This window comes from Solanum dulcamara, chromosome 6 (genome assembly GCF_947179165.1).
Source record: "Solanum dulcamara chromosome 6, daSolDulc1.2, whole genome shotgun sequence".
Lineage (NCBI taxonomy): Eukaryota > Viridiplantae > Streptophyta > Magnoliopsida > Solanales > Solanaceae > Solanum > Solanum dulcamara.
Window position 1 is genome coordinate 2,547,235 of NC_077242.1, and position 21,667 is coordinate 2,568,901.

The 21,667-nt window shown below is 29.8% G+C and overlaps 1 protein-coding gene across 2 annotated transcripts; it reads left to right on the forward strand.

The window, feature by feature from the left end:
• Positions 1-7,395: 7,395 nt before the first annotated feature.
• Positions 7,396-12,791, forward strand: LOC129891128 (proton pump-interactor 1-like). 2 transcript variants are annotated; one of them, XM_055966384.1, is made up of 7 exons: positions 7,396-7,660; positions 8,860-9,261; positions 9,596-9,790; positions 9,912-10,091; positions 10,217-10,411; positions 11,260-11,358; positions 11,435-12,791. In XM_055966384.1, the coding sequence occupies exons 2-7, from the start codon at positions 8,896-8,898 to the stop codon at positions 11,990-11,992; spliced, it is 1,593 nt and encodes a 530-aa protein (XP_055822359.1). In that variant the 5' UTR covers positions 7,396-7,660; positions 8,860-8,895; the 3' UTR covers positions 11,993-12,791. The 2 variants fall into 2 exon arrangements, with proteins under 2 accessions (XP_055822359.1, XP_055822360.1); XM_055966385.1 differs by lacking the exon at positions 7,396-7,660 and adding an exon at positions 7,701-7,764.
• The last annotated feature ends 8,876 nt before the right edge of the window (positions 12,792-21,667 follow it).

Below are 21,667 nucleotides of genomic sequence, written 5' to 3' on the forward strand. Positions count from 1 at the left end.
AATCAATTAATTTATAAATTAAAACTAGAGTCCTGATTGAATGATAATTTAATATTACCATTAATACATTTATTATCTTTTTTCTTTAATCTGTTTATTCATAAATTAATTACTATATTATATTTTAAAATTTGTTATAAATTGATAGAGTTTTACTGCTACAATTTAAAACTTATAAAATTCTATTATAACACGAAATATGACATTTTGATAATTTTTGCTAAATTTAAATAGCTCCGGAGACTCTGTTTTGTTTCTGGTAATTTATGGTTATAGCTTTGGTAGTTAACCGATCGAAAAGATCCGAAATGCGAGGTGGTGAGGTTCATTAATGAGGTGGAATTTTATGGGCCGTTGATTGGGCCTTCGAAATAGACATTACGTGGACGTATAAATCGAGGCGTGATGAAAACATGGGCCTATGTTGGAGGTTAGGCGAATGGAAGAAATTAAAAGTAGTTGGGACCATACAAGTTTAGTGGGGTCAGCTCATTACCGCGTTTTAATGCGGAAAATGCATTTCTTTTATTTCTTTTTCGTCTTCAATTTTTCCACAAATGGATTGACTTCCTCTTTTGTTGACTTATCATTCTATAATTTTCGCTAAGTTTGATTAAATTTAAATTTATATCGTTTTTCAATCAACTAATACAATTTTGTACCTCAAGAGAGTTGAATCTTTAATTATGAATTAAAAAGATTTTATCATTTAGAGTGTGTTTTGGAATGAAACAAAAAAGTTTTTCCAAAAAATAATCAATTATTTATTTTCTAGTATTTAAAGAAATAAGTAAAAATTATTATTTTTATTTATATGTAGTATAGGAAAATATTATAAGAGTAAAATGGGACAGGGGTAAGGGTTGTGCAGGGGTAAAATATTAGGAAGTTTGCTTTTCTTACTTTCACAGAGAAAGTTATTTTCTTTATTTTAAAAAAAATTATTTTCAAGAAAATTTATTTTCAACCGTACCAAACAATCATAACTTTTGTGCCAAATTTTGCCTTCCTCTTTTGTTGACTTATTATCCAATTACACTCTTTTCCCATTTTCCAACCATATTCGGCAGCATTGTATTGAAAGTTCGATCAAATTTAAATTTATATTGGGACATTGCATATTTAAGAGTAAGATATTTTTTAATAAAAGTGATTTTGTATTCAAATAAAGCTCAAAACTCGAGATTATTCAATTAAAGATGATATTGTATTTACTACTCCACCAGGTTTATTGTTGGTACATTTTTTGTTCTTTCTCGGCAAAGTGTGGATGAATGCTAAATCAATGTTTAAGGTTAGAATTTGAAGTATCAAATTTAGTTCATTCAAGTGTAACATATCACGTCCATGGGAGTTTAAGTGACTATAATTAAAAATTAATTCATTACGAGTTACTCCTTCTGTCCAACTTTACTTGTCCATTATACTAAAAATATATATCCAATAATATTTATCGAGTTTAGAAAATCAATGAATTATTTATCCATTTATGTCTATTATATCCTTGCTATTAGATACTATTTAATATTTAATATATTTTCCAAAGCATTAAATTTAATATATTCTACCCCTATTATTTATTATTTGTTAAGGTGTCTGTCAAGTCAGTAATGGACGATTATTGTTGGACGGATAGAGTAATTTTTAGATTTCCTAGAAGCGTGAATTAACCTAGTAAAAAAGTGTGTGTCCACAAATAGAAAGAGTTTATGTGGCAGGATATATATTACTCTTTATATGATACAAACTATTAAGAAGTGTTTATAGCGTCATTTGGTAACTAAGCCAGTTATAACAAAGCAAATAAATAAACTAAATTCTTTTAAATTAGACAGTTTAAGTTATGGTTCATTATTTAGGCCAAGTTGTTTCACTCCATCTTAAATTAAGCAATTTTGTATTTTAAGAAAGTTTGATCCAATCTCGCACCGCATTTTCCATAATAATGTTAACTGATCACTTTTCGATTTGTAATTGAAAAATAAATACCCATTGTTTTGAAGTTTCAATTTCCACAAGTGAAACTCCGTGATATTGGAGTTCCACTAGTGGAAAAATTGATGCTCTTTTTAAATGGCTATTTTTAATTAGAGTGATTATTTATCAATTTTAGTCTAACTTTCAAAAAGTAAGATGCACAAAAGTTTGAGCTAAGGGGCTCTCTGGATAATTTATTACGTTAGACCATCTTACCTTCAATATATAATCACCAAATCCGAAAATTTAGACTCGTTAATTACGTTTTTCATTCATTTTTATTTATTCAGTATTTTTAAAAATAGATTAATATTTTTATTTGTCACTTTAAGCATTTCAAGAAAAGACAATTTCATGTTATATCTTCAACATTAACTGATTATTTCCTAAATTATTTTCCACGATAGGGACTATTCATCAATTAATATAGGTATTGTTGTAAAATACATATATTAATTATTATTTCTCAAAAACATGCAAATTTAAAGTGAACCAAAGAGAGTTTCTGGTAGTGTATTCTTCAATAAATGTCTCACTTTGATATATATTTTCATTATAAGATAAAATAACTTTTTGGTATTCCTTTTCCTTATATATATAAACTATAATGCCAATTCAATTTATTTGTGGAAGAACTTAACAATAGTTTTTTTTTTTTTGGTTCAAAAAATTAAATTAGGTTTTCATCTCTCTTTTTGAATCATTGTGGGGTCGAAGTAGAGTGCTGAAAGGCTAAGCTGTTTGGGCTACTAAATTGAAGCCCATTTAGTGCTATTATTGGGTATTGAAAACCATGGAAAGACTTTTCAAAACCATTGTGATCTCACAAGAAGGGTCTGGAGTGAGTAGAGTATACACAGACGTTATTTCTACTTTGTGAGCTAGTGAAATTATTTCCGATAGATCCTCGGCTCAAGAAAAAATAATTCAAAACAGAATTGAAAAATACAAGTTGAATGAAGCTCTGATGAAACTCCTTGAAGGCCGTTTTATTGTGGGCTTTCAACTGTCAAACTATTCAGCCAATTCCTTGAAGGCTAGGCCCATAATTGAAGAATCCTAATAATCACTACGGGCTTCTTATGACAATGGACCAAGCCCATGTATATTCCATCTCTATGAACTTTGAATTATTGAATTTTATTTTTTTTGATATTTTTATATGTAACCGCTTATCAAAATAATATTTTTTATATTGTAATATACAAATAATATACATAATTTCTTTTTTTTGTATAGTGATTAGATTCACATTATATACAAAATTCAAACATCTTAATTTTAACCGTAATAAGGGAATCTAACTAATTAATTTTGATAGGCATCTGAATATGGATTATGTAAACATTACAGATGCAATGTCACATTGCCAGTAAGAAACAAATGGAGCATATTATAGTATTTAACTATTAGATTAAAATATAGTGTTAATATCAATTTATTTCAGGTCAACTATATAAATATTGTTCATTAATGAGAATATTTTTTGGGGGGTAATTAATCTGTTTTATCCCTTACTTTTATCATATAGGATGCTTAGTTTAGAATTTGATATTTATTTAATTTATGTCTAAATAGGATGTTTAAATGTTTAGTCTAAATAATTTAGGAACATATTTTTTAGTCCTAATTAAATTTGACACTACACTATTATAAATAAAATGATGCTAGCTCTTTTCTATGATAAAGAATTATATGAGTTTATGAATAAAATATCCATCATGTTTATTTTTATTTTTTTTGGCGGGGTGGGGTGGGGGTAAATTGGTATTATCTCAAATCCAATGACCAATTTCTTATCTGCTTGTTACATCCTAATGCTGTCCTTTACCGATAAGCCTATATAAATTATATTTTTTTAAAAAAATTCTAATCTGATATTTAAAATTTGCAATAAATTTCTGATTAAATTCAAATCGCGTACTACATGACTCATATACTATTATGTGGTTTTGCAACTATACTCATTCTATCTCAATTCTCCCTTACCTTTTCTTTTGTAGAGTAAAATATTTTTTATCAAAAACAATTTATATCTCACATTTAAATTTAAAACTTTTAATTAAGAATAAAAGAATAATTATTATTTTATCATAATTTTTAGATATTGATGATATATTAGAGAAAATAACATATTTATTTACTTTGATATTGTTTAATTCTTTGTTTGGCAGCGTTTTTAATTTTCAATCTATATATTTAATATATGTATTAATCATACTCGATATAAATAAGGAATTTTTTCATCCAGGATATATCTTACTTTGATATTGTTTAATTCTTTGTTTGATAGCGTTTTTAATTTTCAATCTATCTATTTAACATATGTATTAATCATACACTTTATTTAGTATTTTTTTATAGGTAGTAAATCATAATATTAACAATTCGAGGTACTATATATTCCTATTCTAATATACCATGAAGGGCTTTGTTTCTCGTAATCATCGATGGAAATATGACGTTGGGTAGGTAGGTACTAAAAGTTGAAAAGGTTCAAAACAAAAACACCAAAAAAAACACGTGTTCTTTTTTTTTTTTGGTTATGGAAACACATACATCAAAACTTGAAGAAAAAAATCAATAAAAATTTGTCGTGCAGTAGTAAGTACTGTTTTATTTTTAATTAAGAAGTTTCGAATTTGATTATTTTTGAGTATGAAGTCTTCTTTTTAGAAATCACTAATGACTTTTCAAAGTGAATTTGAATTTAGTCGGATTTCAATATAAATATTAAACACGGAGCGAGAAATAAAAAAAAACAAAGAATAAAACCAAAGAAGAAAGAAACAAAATAGTGTTTTGGTCGTCTCGTGAGTCCCCACTGAATATCTCCAGATGGAATTAATATTGTATTCTAATAGTAGAAATTATATTATAAGCATAAATACAAATGCTCAAAAAGACAGCAAAATATTACTTCAAAATGAATACAAACTGTTGAAAGTTAATTCAAAATTCAACTAAAAAAATCTAAATAATTTAGGATTTATTTCTATTGTTTAATTTTTTTTCACACATGCATTGGGACTTTACAGTAATTTCATTTTTACATTCATTTAACAGTACTTTTTTTGTTTCTTTTAAGTAAAAAAATAAGAGTACATATCTGAATATTTTTCTTCGGTTCCGATTTGAGTCAGTTATATTAAAATAATATTCTCATTAAATGCATTAGATAATAATTAAAAATAAAGTATTAAAGGCCCAAAAATAATATAAAATAATAATTACTAGAATATATCAAAAATTTATATATATTTAATCAGACAATAATATTAGACCAATAACTATTTCTTTTTAAAATATAATTCTATAATTGATTGTTTTTTCTTCCCACCAAAACTAAAATAATGAGAAGACATTATACTTGGATTATAATTTTTTAAAATCTAGCATTTTCCTTTTATAGTTAACATAAAATCTCTTCATATTCTATAGACATGAATACAATTAGAAACATTAAACTTCACTAAATTCTTTCAACTTTCCTAGATTTAAATAATAAATATGAAAAGACTACACTTTTTAGTTTACTAGATTTAAACTTTTGAAATTCTTAATTCAAATATTTTTTTTCTTTCTTATGGCACATACTGCAAAATACTCTCTAAAATAATAAATATTTATTTATCGATAAATAAATATTTTATGCATTTATCAATAAATTAATAATCTCGATAAATGAATATTTTTTTTCGATTTAAAACACATGCAATTATAGAGGTTTTACTGTAGTGTTTTACAAAAAAAATTGCAAATGTTTGGTACAATTTTTTCACACACCACACATGTGTTGTCTAATCCTCAAAACTTAACTCTAAACATCATCAAAAAGCAAAAATCGGTTTTCTTTTTCCAAAATTACCTCAATTTCTAGGCCCAAAAGTAGTAGTTTTATTAAACTCCAAACTAGACAGGACATGATATAGTTACAGCTTATCGAGAACACGGTCTTAGATAGGAGGGTGTGGGGGATCCATATTAGGATAGAATGCTAGTACATAGTCTCGCTATTCTTCCGTATTAGTAGGCGCATTAGCGCACTATAAGTTCTTGTGCTCTGACTTCTGTTATTATCTTTCTACTACTTTCTGTATTTTGATTACTCTATTTTATCTGTGTCGCTTTCGTTATTTATTTTCCCACAACGCTTTGAACTTCTCAGCCTTATCTGACCTCTTTTTATGCTTCTTTTGAGCCGATGGCCTCTCGGAAACAGTCGTCCTACCTTTGTAGGAGTAAAGTTTACGTACACTTTATCTTTCCCAGATCCACGTTGTGGGATTTCACTGGGTTGTTGTTGATGTTTTTGCTAAATTCTATTGAGATTGAAAGTTTTATGGGCATTTTACTCAATACCTAGAGTACTACCAATGTCATTATTCTTTTCGGTCCATTTTACTTGTTGTATATTTTTTTTTTTTTAAAAAAATAAGTTAAAAATTATAATTTGACTAATAACAAGAGTAACATGTTGATTATAATTTTAAAAATGGAGTTTGAAGAAAGTATAATATACATAAGTTTTACCTTTATAAAAATAAAGAGATTGTAGAGTGAACATCCTCAACTTAAAAAAAGTATAACCAAAGCACCGAAAGAAAAATAACGATAACAAAATAGCAAAATAAACAAAACAAAAAAACAACTATATATTATCCCTATTTATTTATTTATTTTCAATTTAAATTGTCATATTTTTACTACATTAATCCCTCCAACATTTACTGAGTGAGTATAAAGATAAAAAATAATAATTAATTATATCTTATTTTTTAAAAATAATAATAATTTTAGATAATTTGTTTTTAATTAAATACGGCAACTAAAATAGACATGATTTTTTTTAACTTTCTATAACAATCTCTCTATAACAAGAATGGATAGTCTATTTATATTGTTTGGACAATTTTCATCTCGAGTTTGAATTTAAATTAAGCTTAAGATTCATTTATTTAAAAAGATTTGATTGTGTTAACTGTTAACTCCAACACCTAAAATACTTTTAAACACTATGGAGTCGTTTGGGATAAAGTATAAAGTATAATAATTTTATTATTTTATACTGTATTTGGTTGAAGATATTAGGAAATTCTCAGACATGATGAGATAACTTATTTCATAATGATTAATAGTCCAGATAACTTGTTCTCAATCAAATAACCTGTACATACATATTATGTATTTGTTACTTAATTGTTAAACAGATAATTCAAACGAGCTCTTAACAAATAAATTCTATATATGTTGTTAGTTACTAACAGTACTAGACCAAAAATAAATAAATACTAACAGTGAAAAGAAAATGTCAAAAAAGGAAAAGAATAAGCGAAAAATGGACAAAAATATCACACATATATTTATTTTTAAAGAGACCATAATCTCCTCACTACCCCACGCACCTCTGTATTGTTAAAAAAAATTGAAAAAAATTCAATCTTTCTTCTCTTCAATTTAGCATTTATAGCAAAATATATTTCTATTTCTCACATATTTTCGAGAATTAATACTAGCAGAAAGAGAAAAATAGGAGAGATCTGAAGAGGGGTCTGACTAATTTCTCTCAAAAATCTCTCTTTTTGAACCGCCCTCCCTAATTTTTGTCAAAAAGGGTACAATAGAGGGAGGGGTAACAGTTTTTTTCCCTCTAAATCTCTGCCTTTAGTTTTTCCTATACTCAGTAAGTCTTCGCTAATTCAGTTTTGCTTCTTTTTCTTCACTATTTCTTCTTAGTTTCTTTTTTTGGGGTTTCTTTCGATCTGTACTGATCTTGATCCTTTTAAGGTAGTTGTTGCTGCCATGTCTTTTATTTCAGTATTAATGATGTGGGTTTTTGTTTTATGAGAAGAGGGTTGCTAAATTTAGCTGTTCTTGATGTAAAAATCTGATCTTTTTTGTGCTTCTGCTGTATGTCTACTTATTGTACTTGACTCTTTAATTTTAGTATTCATGATGTGGGTTTTGTGTTTTAGGAGGAGGGTTGCTTAAATTTAGCAGTTCTTGATGTAAAAATCTAATCTTTTTTGTGCTCTAGCTATATGTGAGCTGATTTTACTTGGAGATTTGAGCTGACTTTTCAGTTTGTTTTTGGTTTGTTTTGCATCAATGCAAGGACGATCTTTGGTTTCTATCGGATGGGGTTTGTTTCCTTGTCTTTAATTTCAGTATTAATGATGTGGGTTTTGTTTTTAGGGAGGAGGGTTTAGCAGTTCTTGATGCAACAATCTGATCTTCTTTGTGCTCTAGCTATATGTCTACTGATTGTACTTGGCGATTTGAACTGATTTTTCAGTTTGTGTTGCATAAATGCGCGGTTGATCTTTGGGATCTAGTGGATTCAGTTTATCTTTGTTAAAGATCTAATCTTTGCTTTTGATTTCGAACATGGATTAGTTTGTATGCTGTTTTCTCTTGTCCTTTACAGTTTATGGGGTTTTTCTTTTTTGATTTCCTTCCTTTGATTGCTGTTTATGTATATGGGATTGTCTTTATTCTGTGCTCAGCTTCAGAGATGGTGATGTTCTGAAATTTTCTGTTTGTTTATTGATCTCTCTGAGCACTGGTATATCGAGTCTCGAATGAGTCGCTGCTCTTTTAATCAAAAATCTATTTGTTATACTGCTTAATAGCTTTTGATCATGTGTTATTATGATCCTCTGGGCTGAATCATTCCTGCATCAATGGTTTAAAAGTTTAGTCCATCTTGTGCGCAATTTTTTTTTTTGATAACCTTGGGGTCTGGGCCATATAACTTATATAAGTCTTCCGTATCGCAATACTCTTGTTGTCATCAATTATTGTGCGTCTTCTTGATGCATCTTTCTCACTTATGTAGTAGTTTGAACATTAATTTGCTAATGTGTTCAATCTTTGTTTCAGGATCAAGCACTTTTCGGTTTGTATTTCATTGAAATAATGGGTATCGAGGTGGAAACTAAGTTAGTTCATGTTCCAGTTGAAGCTGGAAGTGAACAAAGCAATCTTCTGAAAGAAAATGGAAAGCCGAATCATGGTTCAGGAATTACTGAGCCAATAAAATTCGGCTCTCATGTTACTGAAGAACCTAAGAAGGAGGAAGTAAGCAGAATTCCTGTGAGCAATGTTCCAAAGGATGCGGTTGAGGATTGGCCTGAACCTAAGCAGGTCCATTCGTTCTATACTGTTAAATTTCGGAGATTTGAAGATCCAAAACTGAAGGCCAGAATTGAACTGGCTGAAAAAGAGCTACAGAAAAAGAACCAAGCAAGATCTCAGATCATTGAAAAATTAAAGGCCAAAAGGGTAAGCTTTTGGTGAATCTTCCTTTGGCTGTGCATTTCAAGAGCATATTACTTGGTATCTCACTTGTATTGACAAAATCGTGGAGTTATTTATGACATGGCCCTAAAATCAGATTTTTACTATGTTATTGCTGTGTTGAACTGGAAGTATTACAAAGTCAAATATGAAAGATCTTGTTATCCTACACTTTTAACTAATTTCTGCAAATTCAGCACTCTTTAGTAAGTTGATATTGCCATTTACATGGTCCATTTTGTTAGTTGCCAAATTTGTCCAATTTCTGGTCTTGTGGGAGTATGACGGCTATAATTAAATGGTCTTTGAGTATTTTCAGGCTGAAAAATCAATTGTAATTGAACAAAGGAGAGCCCTCAGTGCTGAAAATAAGGAATTTCGGACTGCTATTGATGGTAAGATAAAGGAAATGGTACCTCTGCATGAGGCCCTGGGCCAGCTCCGCGGTTCTAGGAATGCAGGCCGAGAGAGGGGTCCTATGGTGTGTTCATCTGAGGAGGAGCTCAATCATCTTGTAAGCACTTGTTTATAACTTTATTCATAGGTTTGTTTCGTTGTTATTTGCATTCGTTCTTCAATTTCATAATATACACTAACAATGATAATATTGCATTTTTGTTCTGCCAATTTTGTAGATTAAGAGTCTGCAGTACCGCATTCAGCATGAAAGCATTCCTCTGAACGAAGAGAAGCAAATTCTCCGGGAAATCAAACAACTTGAAGGAACAAGGGAAGATGTTAAAAAGGTTGCTGCTGCAAGGGCACAGATTCATGAGACGATGGGTGAAAAAGAATCGATCCAGAGCCAGGTCAAAGTAAGGCCTTTATGTTATGTTTCTCTTATACAGATGCAAATATCTAGGTTTCGTTCCCGAATCTCATCATGTTATTTTTCTGTAATCTGCCTGTGGTAACTGCTAACCTGCTTCTGCTGTTTTAGCTTATGAATGTTGGCTTGGATGGAGTTCGTAAGGGGCAACAGGAGGTTAAGGGCAAGCTTAAGATAATAGATGATCAGATTACTGCCATAAACAACCAGATAAACATATTGGATGAGGAATTGAAGGATGTTGTGGATAAGAGGGACAAGACTTATGAACATATTCTGGAATTGAGAAAACAGCGTGAAGAAGGGGTATGCTGCTCTGCTTCCTTGTTGACTGAAATGTCTTATTATTTTGGTAAAAAAGGGTTTATGGTATATGTTATGCTTAGATTCAATCCAATTAAAACAAAAAAAAAAGATGCAATCCCATTGTTTGCCTTTGGTGAATGATCAACAATCAATTATTCAATTACATACGAGATGCTTCAATTACTGTGCTTCTACTTGTGGCTGCTTTAATGTAATATGTTGCCTTTCTATGGTCTATTTGAGTAATCTGTTTCCATGTTTGATCACATGTTTTTGTTGTGTTGTGTTGTCCTGTGTTTATTCCCTGTATTTTTTTAGTTGCCTGAAGTGTAGGAATTTGATGAGTGATCAGAAGTATTCTCCATCCACGACACTATTTTTTGTTAGTAGCAGGTAGAAACAATTCATTAGTGGTCTAGATACACTCTTCATGGGTACTGGTAAGCGATATGACAGTTGCCTGGAATTTTATAGAGATGATGACTACCGTTTTTGATCATATATGGGGATTACTAGCTTGCTAGCGTCTTTCGTGTTTATTTAACTAACTACCGCAACCATCCTTGGTGACAGTTTCTAGACACACACACCCAAAAGGAAAAAAACATTTAAAAGGATGGCAGCTGAGAGGTAAGGAAGGTTGCTCTTCCTGAAAAGGAATAGAAAGGAGGAGCAAGTTTTACATCTCAAGGGAGAAGCTGGTTGATTTATTTATTTCAACTCTCTGAAATCTTTTCATGAGCATTGTTATCTTTAAAAATTGAAATGTTTTCTGATTACTGGAAGCGTCAAGAGTAATAGTCTCTAGACTTATGTGGTCTTTATAACATATTTCCTACAATTTTCAGAATTCTTCTTTCTACCAAAACTCCAACGTGTTGCACAAAGTGAAACAACTTGCAGATCAAAAGGATGTTGGAGCCCTTAAAGAGCTCTCAGTTACAGAGGTATGATGTATTTTTGACTGGCAGTTGCAAAATTTACATGTTTTGCATTGACAACCAACTTTTTTTCTTTCACTAGGTCGACAAGTTCATTTCTCTTTGGTGTGGTAGTAAGCCTTTTAGAGATGACTATGAGAGGAGACTCTTGCAGTCACTTGATATTAGGCAGCTGAGCAGGGACGGCCGGATGAGGAATCCTGGTGAAATGCCACTGGTGCTACCAGAAGCGCCTACTGTCTCCCGTGCTGAAGTTCCAGCAAGAGCTATTTCAAAACCCATTAAGGAAGATCATGCACCCGTTGATGCTGCTCCGATTCAGAAAGAAGAGCAAGAGATGAATGACAAGCAGCTGAATGATTTTCGTGGTAAAAGCACAAAAAGCACAGAGAAAAAAGCTGTTGCTGTTGATGAAGAGGAAATCTATGATTTGGACCTACCCATGGATATTAAGCCCAAGAAAAATGAAGTTGATGAAGCAACACTGAAGGAGATGAAGAAAGAGGAGGAGATAGCTAAAAATAAACAGGCTATGGAGAGGAAGCGAAAGTTGGCCGAGAAAGCAGCTGCAAAAGCTGCAAAGAAAGCTCAGCTAGAAGCTGAAAAGAAGCTCAAGGAAATTCTCTCTGATTCTTCATAATCATACCATCTATGTTGCTCGGACTCTTCAAGAACGTCAAATGCGTGTCGGATTCTCCAAAAGTAGTGTATTTTTTGGAGAATCCAACACGGTGCAGCATCGAAAGTGAAGAGTCCCGCAACTTAGCTTACCATTTCCTTGTAGTTTTAGGTTGTAAACGTTTAAGATTAGTCTTAGACTTATCTTGTTACTTTTAACTCCTTTCAGGAACGTGAGAAGAAAGCGAGGAAGAAGGGTGGATCTTCTGCTACTGGTCAGGAACCAACCAAGGAACCAACTGAAACACTCGAGGAGATTGCTGAGGAAGAAAATGAAGAGGAGACTGTTGAAACAACCGTTGCACCCAAGGTCAAGGCACGGAAAGAGAACACCGTCAGGCACAGAGCAACACGTGCAAGAGGCTCCGAGCTTCCCAAAGCTATACTAAAGCGCAAGAAAGCAACAAACTACTGGCTATGGGCAGCTGCTCCTGCTGCACTCGTGATTCTGGTACTTCTAGTCATCGGATACATGTATCTTCAAAAGTAGAAAGAGGTGGTGGGGAGAGCAAAATCAAAACTTTGGCTTTAGTGTCTTTTATACATTACTGCAATAGCAAGTACTGTTTAGTTATCATGACATTATTTCTTTTTCTTGCATCCTATATAGTTTAGGATGGAAAACTCATAAATGTGTTGGTGGTAGATGCGGCCTATGTTGAGATACTGACTGAGAGAGTCTACATGTTTTTATTTTTGTTGGTGTAGTTGCAATTATTGATATTTTACTTAAATCACTTGTCATGTTGGACTTTTTCCTTCGTAGACATCTCACTTTTTAAAATTATTATATGCCTACCTAGCCAGCGTTTGATTATAGATTTAGTTGAAACTTGGAAAAAAAATATAAAATTTTAAATCTTGATGTTGTAGATGGACATTGAAAAAAATTCGAAGTTTAGGGAGTAGAAGTGAATTTTTACCAAAAAACTAGTATGGATTGATTTTTGGAACTTGAAAATTTTTTGAATGATAAAATTTTAGTAACTGATCAAATTTCATTAACAATCAATGGTTTCATAAATAAATTTTTAAAAGTGTGCTTTCAAAACCTATGGTCAAACAGAGTTTAGTTTCAAGATGGTGACATTTTGGTATGATGTCCTCCTTGTCCCACTAATAAATGCCATAAAATTGGCTCATTTTGGTATGATGAACTAGTGGTTGTCCCACTATTAAATGCCATAAAATTGGCTCATTTTGGTATGATGAACTAGTGGTAAGTTATATTGACAATTTCCTTTGTGGTGAACAGCAAATTTGGTCCCAATGTTGGCTTTGAGTGCGATTTGACATAAAACATTTCTTTTTTTCCTTTGTAATGAAAAGGAAAAACAGCATGTTATACTATTTGACACTCTTTGGGGCTTTGTTTTGATTATAATGATAGTGTTAAAGCTCTATTTAATCTCACCTTATCAACTCTTCAAAGCTTCATGAATTATTTCATCTTGTTTGATAAGCAATAGTTATAATTATGTCTCAATTTCAAACAAGTGCAATTAATTGACGATATTAATTTTCACTCTAAAACAAGTTGTGACCAGCCATTCCAAGGGAGACTAATATCGTAGCAGATATTCTTGCATAACACGAAAGGAAATCTATGGAACTAAATATGGATAGTAACAATCTGTGTTTGTGAAGCATCTTTTTTTTTTTTTTTGTAACGTATGCTATTTATAGAAATGCTTGTGGAACTGTTTCGTTTAAGACCAGTTTCTTTTTATACGTCCATGGACAAACTTTAATAAATAAATAAAATCATTTAGTTTTACGAAGAAAAAAAAGTTATAAGCCATATCAATATTAATCGACCAAAGCAAACTCTAAGGTGTCGTTTGGCTCCAAATAGTTTTTGGGAAAAACTTGAAAAAAACTTGGGAACTAGTGTTTGATCTATAGTTTGCCATTACTTGGCAAATGTCATAAGTTCCCAAGTTCTAGAAAAAACTAGAACTTGGGAATTTGAAAAGTTTAAAAAATTTAAAAATTACCCCCAATTTTTTTATTTTATAAAAACACCCATCATTTATTAATTTCAACTAATATTTATCTACCAACTTACTCCATTAACATGACCAACCAACACCATTAAATAACATCTCTATCTATTAATAAATAACCAGACTATTCCTTTCTACAATTTGTTTTTAGTGCGATGAATGTATTGCTCTTGCCCATATTGTTATTTTGTTGTTGTTGATTATTATCAATTATGTTATAAGATTTTCTTTAACGGAGCATGTTCATTATAAAATGATAATACAAATTTATGGTATTTTAAATAATTTTTAAAACTTACGAGTACAATATAATATTTTTTTGAAACAGTTAAATATTCTTGAAAAAAATTGTGACAAACACATGATAAAACTTCACCCAAAAATAATTTGCCAAGAATATTTAGAAATTTGAGGTCAAAAGCTAGCTAAATAGAGTGAAATTAATTTGTTAGTAAGCTTAGAGTGGCTGCTGGTACTTTAATTGGATTTCCATCAAATTAAGTAATAAAACATATATGATCATGACATTGCCGTATTGGTTGCGCAGAAATTTTTAAAAACATCTTTGGTAATTCGTTAGATATAAATTATGATGTTACTCCAAATCATTGATGAGTACGAACTTGGTTCATTAAATAGATACAAATTAAACAGGTATAAATTATAATGTTACTCCAAAAAACTTGGTTCTTGCACCCATAAGAGGTGTGATCTAGGCATTCATGATTCCAGGGCTTAAACTCAAACCCTATAGGTCATGAGACAACTTTCCATTTCTCCAAGCCAATTATTTAAATGGTCTAACTTTAAAAAATAATATGAGGTGTTCAAACTAGCTTGGTACCTTGTATTTTTTTGTCCTCCTCTCCCAATTTCATTGATTTCATTAACCATTAGACCATATCTTTAAAAACTTCAAATCATATGTCGATCTAAAATGGGGTTTTAACTAGTGACATGACAAGAAGACCAAGCAAAAAGGTTTGCTAGCTACTTGATAATAGACAAAGAAAAATACCAAGAACAAGATCACATACTTTTATTAATGACAACATAGTCACAAGTATTTCTTCCCTACATAAATCTTTGTATCAAATGGAGCTTGTTGAATCTTACGTACAAAACTAGTCCTCCTCCTATATGCAAAAAAAAAACAAAAAAAAACTCAATAGTAATGATATATTATAGTACTATATGAACTTATACTCGTGAAATTATACTGGTTGGACAAAATATGTTATTGTCGTATCAACTCAAGCGTAGCCACAATATCCATTTTCACATGGTACCCCAGGCAAACAAGCTTTGTAACATTTTCCACAATGTAGAGGATTATAGACCACATTGGTACATACCCCACCACAACAACGTTGTAGCATGTTACATTTCTTTTGACATTGTCCACAATTGTTCATGTCACCTAGCACATTTCTACAATGTTTTTTGCAACAATAAAGCATGCTCGTTCCATTATTCGCCGATACCCCATCGCAAATATTATTATGATTCGCGTCACAACTCGTTCCCTTCTTGATCGTCGCTACTTTTTTCCCGCTCTTCAAATTAGAAAAAGGCGTATCGAGGGTGTAATAATATTCGTCGTTCGACTCTTCATCGTCGTAGAGAATAGCAGAGTTACGATCAGCGTTTGTTGATGAAATAAGGAGAAAAGGGAAAATGAAACAGAGAATAATGGCAGTAAATTTGAGTAAAATGAATGCCATTATTTTAAAAAAAAATCTGAGTGAAATTGAAGTATGTGATCGATGTCTTATATATCATTTTAAGTTGGTGGTTGTGTGATAAAATATTCCTTGTTTTAAGGGAGGGATTGTTCTCTGCTTGTGCCAGAATTAATTATATGCAAAATTTTTAATTTGTTTAATTAGTGAAAACTGAAAAGCTCTAGATCCTATTGATACATAGCTATGAATCTCATGAGGATTCCAAGGAGCAAGTTTGACATTTATAATTAAAATAGCTAATAGAATAATTAAATGTACTAATATTGTTTGAAAAAGTCTAAATCGACTATGGAAGGTTTTAGCATGAAACCAAAACAAAGCATTTTGTACCTAGAACTAGTTTTAATTTGAAGTGATCGTCCAAACAAAAGCATGATTTGTGATGGATTAATTTAAAAATTTATGATTAGAGCTAGGCAAAAAGTTGTACATGGTGAAGTGGTAAGTACTCTTTCATTGTTATTAGAAATTTCAAGTTCGAGTCTTTGGAATAAAATTATTTTTTTTTTGGTGAAATGTGTTTAATCCAAAGTGAAACTTTCCGATGCAATATTCAGATTAATTGAATCACAAAGCGAACGCCCAAAAAAATATGAACAACATTGTGCCTTACATAAAAATAGACTCAAAATTTAATTAAAATAGTCTACATATATCTATCCATAGTATGTGGAATCATTTACTCGAAAATAAAAGTCTTCGAAGAGGAAGCTTTTGTGATACTCTATTTGCTAAATGAGTCAATTATTCAGGAAGCTCTGTCATTATCATTGAGTCCTTCACTTTCGTTACATTGAATAATCAACTTTAACTAGACTAACTCAAGCATAAATAGAGTCATCTTACAAACAACTTACTATAACATGTTAAATTATACTCCGACAATATAAAAACAATTCTTAATATTTAGTGTGAATAGATTTTTTAAATCTTACTAATTAAAATGCTTTGGATACTATTATAGGTTAACACGTCATTAATAAAAGTCTTAAATGCTCATTAAGATGAAAAGACCAAAAGGGTGTGTGGTGGTAGAGTGAAGAGTAATTTAGTTGCCGTAGTTTAATTTGAAGAGACAATTTGAGCTTAATCTTGCTTAATACATAAGCCTAATATATACACTCACGTTCAAAGATCCGATTTCTCGGCGGGCAAAGCGCCAGGCACTTGGTTTCTCACGGCCTCTCATGCTAGATCTCAGCCGACGCCTGCTTTAGTCATTTTGGCAGCGCATGATAGGTTATTTCAATTATCAAATCAAATGACGACTATATTGTTATTCCCTCGCACTACTCTCATATGGTATATATTCAAATGTATCGTATTGGATTGTTTTAATGGATACAATGTTTGAATAAATTGTATCATTCTCTATAGTTACATAATGTCACACATCAAAAATAGGGTATGAGGTAGAGCTAAAGAATAAAATAAGATTATTAAATAATAAGTAAAAACTAAATGAGAAAAAAATATCAAGATAACATACAACCCGTTGTATTGTATTATATTGTATTGTACTAGATTGTTAGTTTGAATATAATTTTTGTTTTGATTGTTACTTAAATTTTACTGTATCGTATTGTTTAAACTCATCGTGAGGTAATGACGAAAAGTCCCATTTTATGTAACGATCAATTTGGTGTGATCGAGTCGATACTTAATATTTTCTCCTAGCTTTGTCTTTATTTATTATTTAATAATTTATCCTTTATCCTACCCTTTCATCCGTACCCTTTTTTTTTAGGTTTATCATTCAAATTTTTGATGTGTGAAACGTGATATTATACGATGAAAAAAATGATACTACTATCCAAATATTATATTAATGAAAACAATATAGTACAATATAATACAATACGATACATTATGAAACAATAATTAATAACTATCCAAACAGAGTAAAATCAATCTTTACATAAAATGAAAATTTTCGTCATTACTTAATAAAAAATTTAATTGATCGATATAGTATAATAAAATTTAAATAATAATCAACATAAATATAATATTTAAACTAACAATATACGGCGGGTAAATGAGAACCGTGTCTAAATGAGAACCGTAATCACTGCTGAAAAAGGGAGTCCATCACATGGTTGACTTCTCTTACTTAAATTTTATTCACATGCTCTTTGCCACCCCACTTCTATGAATTAGTCTTGTACTACATTAATCACTCAATTTTTTTTAAAAAAAATAATATTCTGTCTACATTAAATTATATTTTTATAATTATAATTTGAAAACTCACTTAATTTTTATTTTATTATATTAAAATTATTATTTTTGTCAATAATAAAGAGTTTTTTCTGTCAATTCGGGGCAAGTAACATAAGTAATTTCGTATGAATATTCGAAAAGACTTGAGCTAAAAGATTGTTTATCGAGCGTTACATACTTTTACTTATCATTCGTTCGATTTCATTTAAGTACTTTAATTTGAAAGTTATTAAATTATTTTGTTACAAAACTCAATTTTAATTTAAGTATCAAGTATAAAAATGAGATGATAATGTACATTGATTGGTTACTACATTATAGTTTATATAAAGACATATTATGTAATTATTGAACTGGTGTAAATACAAATTGAGTACTTTTTTCATTTTTCTTTTTTCTTTACTCACTTTCTGGCCTATTTTTTGTTTCATTTTATTTTTCTCTTTTTCTAATAAAAAATCTATTTTTTGAAGAGTTGAACTTTATTAGTAGTTAGCGTGTTGACTAATTATTTGTTCAATACTGCTGACAAATCTAGTGGTCTATATATTTTTTTTTTCTAGAATCAATATATTATTCAAATCCAGCTAGTTAACAAATCTTTAATTAATATAAATCAAGTAAATTCATACATAGACAAAAAGAAAAAGAAAAATCTTTTCACAAATACATACCCAACTGGATTCATCGTTTCTTTTTTTCTTGGGGAAAATTTCACAAATACTGCTATAAAAATTTTACTAGGCTAAAATAGCTACCGTTTAGATAATTACATTCCGTAACTATAGCTATAATAAATGTTTATATAATTCATATAACCATTTGTGTAATTCGCTACGAATATACAATCCATTTGTACAATTCGCTGGTAATATACAAACAGGGTAAGTATATACAAATTCTATATTTATATATTTTAGATTTTTTTCAGAATTTATACAAATCAAAATGTATCAATATTATAATTTTATACATGGTAGGGTAAGCATATAACAATTCTGAATTTATACAAACAAATTTTGAATTTTATACAATTGGGAGATTAGTTATACAAATTCTGGATTACTATAGCTATGTATATTAATTACTGGAAAAGGTTTGCCTCGAGTGGGAATTAACTTAAAATTATAACTATGTATATTAATTAACTAGTATATATTTGCTAATTCGTATCATTTTCCCTTTTTCTTATCTACATGTATATATATAGGCTATATACGGATTATATATAGTTATATATGTACTATACATATAATATACACACCTCGGCTATTTCTAATTTAAGCGCTTGGACGACTGTTCTCTTATGACTTTACTATTTTTCAAGATTAGTGGAGAATCTTGTGTTACAACTTTTTTTTTCTTTGAAAAATAGCTAAATCAAGTTCGTAGGCTCCGTTTGATTGATGGATAGAGTTAACAATTCTGTCTAAATTTAGTATTAGTTTGTTCTGGTATTAACTTTCCATATAGAAGGTGGAATAGCTAATTTTATAAAATATTTTTATTTATTTAACCCACCAATTAAGCGATTCATCTTTAATGAAAAAAATGGATGGTATTTACTAGGAGAAGACATTCCATTTTCTTCGTAGAAGCTTTTAGATTTGCGTAACGACATTCATTTGCATGAAAATCAGCACAATTGTTTGTCTCCCCCGATATATGGGTAATAGAAAGTGTTGATGCTTCATAACTCTTTAGCGATGCTTCAAGTATCGGGCAACTTATAGAAATTTTACTAGTTTAGAAGCTAATTACTTAGAAATACACTAGTTTGAAATATTATGAATTTTATCAGATTTTAGTGCGTCCAGATACATGTATCTCGCGATATATGAAGTCAAAATTAGATGTAAGTTGTTCTAGATATACTGTATTCAAGTGAATCCACATGTATCTGGGATATATAGAGAAATCTCGCTTGCGTATCTGGTATCCCAGATACATGTGGATCTTACCAGATACATCCAGATACATGTATCTTGTGTGATTCGCATATATCTAAGATAAATAAACCATTCTCGCTTGCCTCCCTCCTATTCTCGCTCGTCTCTCTCCCTATTTCAACGTATTTGATAGCAAAAAACATATATCTAGATGTATCTGACTTAAAATATGGTATGAAATTATTAATTAATGATATAAAATATAATTATTTCAAACTATAGGAAGAATTAATAAATTTGGTGGAAATGCTTGTGTAATTAGGTAGGATCTCCTTACTCATCTTATCTTGACTATGTGAAATGGTGGATTCTTGCATAAACACAAAAACCCAATTTTTTTTGATTAATTTACTTAAATAATATAGTATATAATATTAATTACGAATTTTAATACATATTTTAACTTTACCAAAAATGACAATACTTTTTTTATTTGAAATAGTAAAAGAGGAATAAAAACAATTTTTCTCTTTCTCCTCCCCCCTCTCTCTTTCTCTTTCCTCCCCCCCCCCCTCTCTCTCTCTCCTTCCCTCTTCTCATTTTCCCCCTTTTTTCTATCTCTTTATCTTTCTCTTTCTCTTTCTCCCCTTTTTAAAAATAATACTTAATTATCCTATTTTAAATTAATTTTGGATTGAATATTATGGAAATGATAATTTTACTATTTTTTTAAATTAGATGAATTTTTTAATTAAATACATATATAATGCATTTCTAACACAATAAAAAAAATTGTAATACATTTTGAATTTAATATATTATACATATTATATGCATGTTTCAATGCACGTGGTGAATATATAACTAAAATATTTTTAATACAATAATATATTTTAGCACCGTTAATAAGAGATAAAAATTAAAATAATTATAATATTTTTTAATTCAATATATTATGCATATTATAGGAATGTTTCAATGCACGTGATGAATATATAACTAAAATATTTTTAATACAAATGTATTATAAGTATTATGTCTGAATTTCAAATATTTCAATACTATTCAAATTAATTTACGTTGTTAGAAATGTGTTATATTTGTTGAAATAACAATAATTGAATTCATAACAATAATATATTTCGTTAATAAGAGTAAAAATAAAAAATTATTATAATAGATTTTGAATTCAATATATTATAGGCATGTTTCAATGCACGTGGTGAATATATAACTAAAATATTCATAATACAATAATATATTTTAGCATCATTAATAAGAGAAAAAATAAACAATAATTATAATACATTTTGAAATTAATTTATGATACATATTATATGCATCTTTCAATAAATGTGGTGAATATAGAATTAAAATAGTTTTCATAAAAATATATTATATGTATATTTCAAACATTTCAGTACTATTTAAAATTAGTTTTAAATTATGATAATTAATTATTATTTTTTTAAAAAAGAGAGAAAGAGAAAGAGAAAAAAATAGATAGGAAAAAAAGAAGAAGAAGCACGCAGAGAGAGAGAGAGAGAGAAGGGGAGGGGGGGGTAATGTGTTAATTTTAGTTATTAATTAAGATAAATATGCTATAGATAGTGATAACAAAAAAATATCTTAAAAAAAGATAATTAAGATAATTTTTTTTAGTGAGAAATGGGCCTCAGACATCATGACATTGATGTTGGGCTCTCAATTTTGTCCAAAAGCAAGAGTTTAAGCCCAATAATCTCAACGGCTCCCCCAACCCCCTACCCCACCC

Bases quoted from the DNA above. Each gene is read 5' to 3' on its own strand.
- LOC129891128 (XM_055966384.1), top strand. From the start codon at position 8,896: ATGGGTATCGAGGTGGAAACTAAGTTAGTTCATGTTCCAGTTGAAGCT. The intron at 10,092-10,216 runs GTAAGGCCTTTA...CTGCTGTTTTAG, and splicing joins CGATCCAGAGCCAGGTCAAA to CTTATGAATGTTGGCTTGGA. The intron at 11,359-11,434 runs GTATGATGTATT...TTCTTTCACTAG, and splicing joins AAGAGCTCTCAGTTACAGAG to GTCGACAAGTTCATTTCTCT.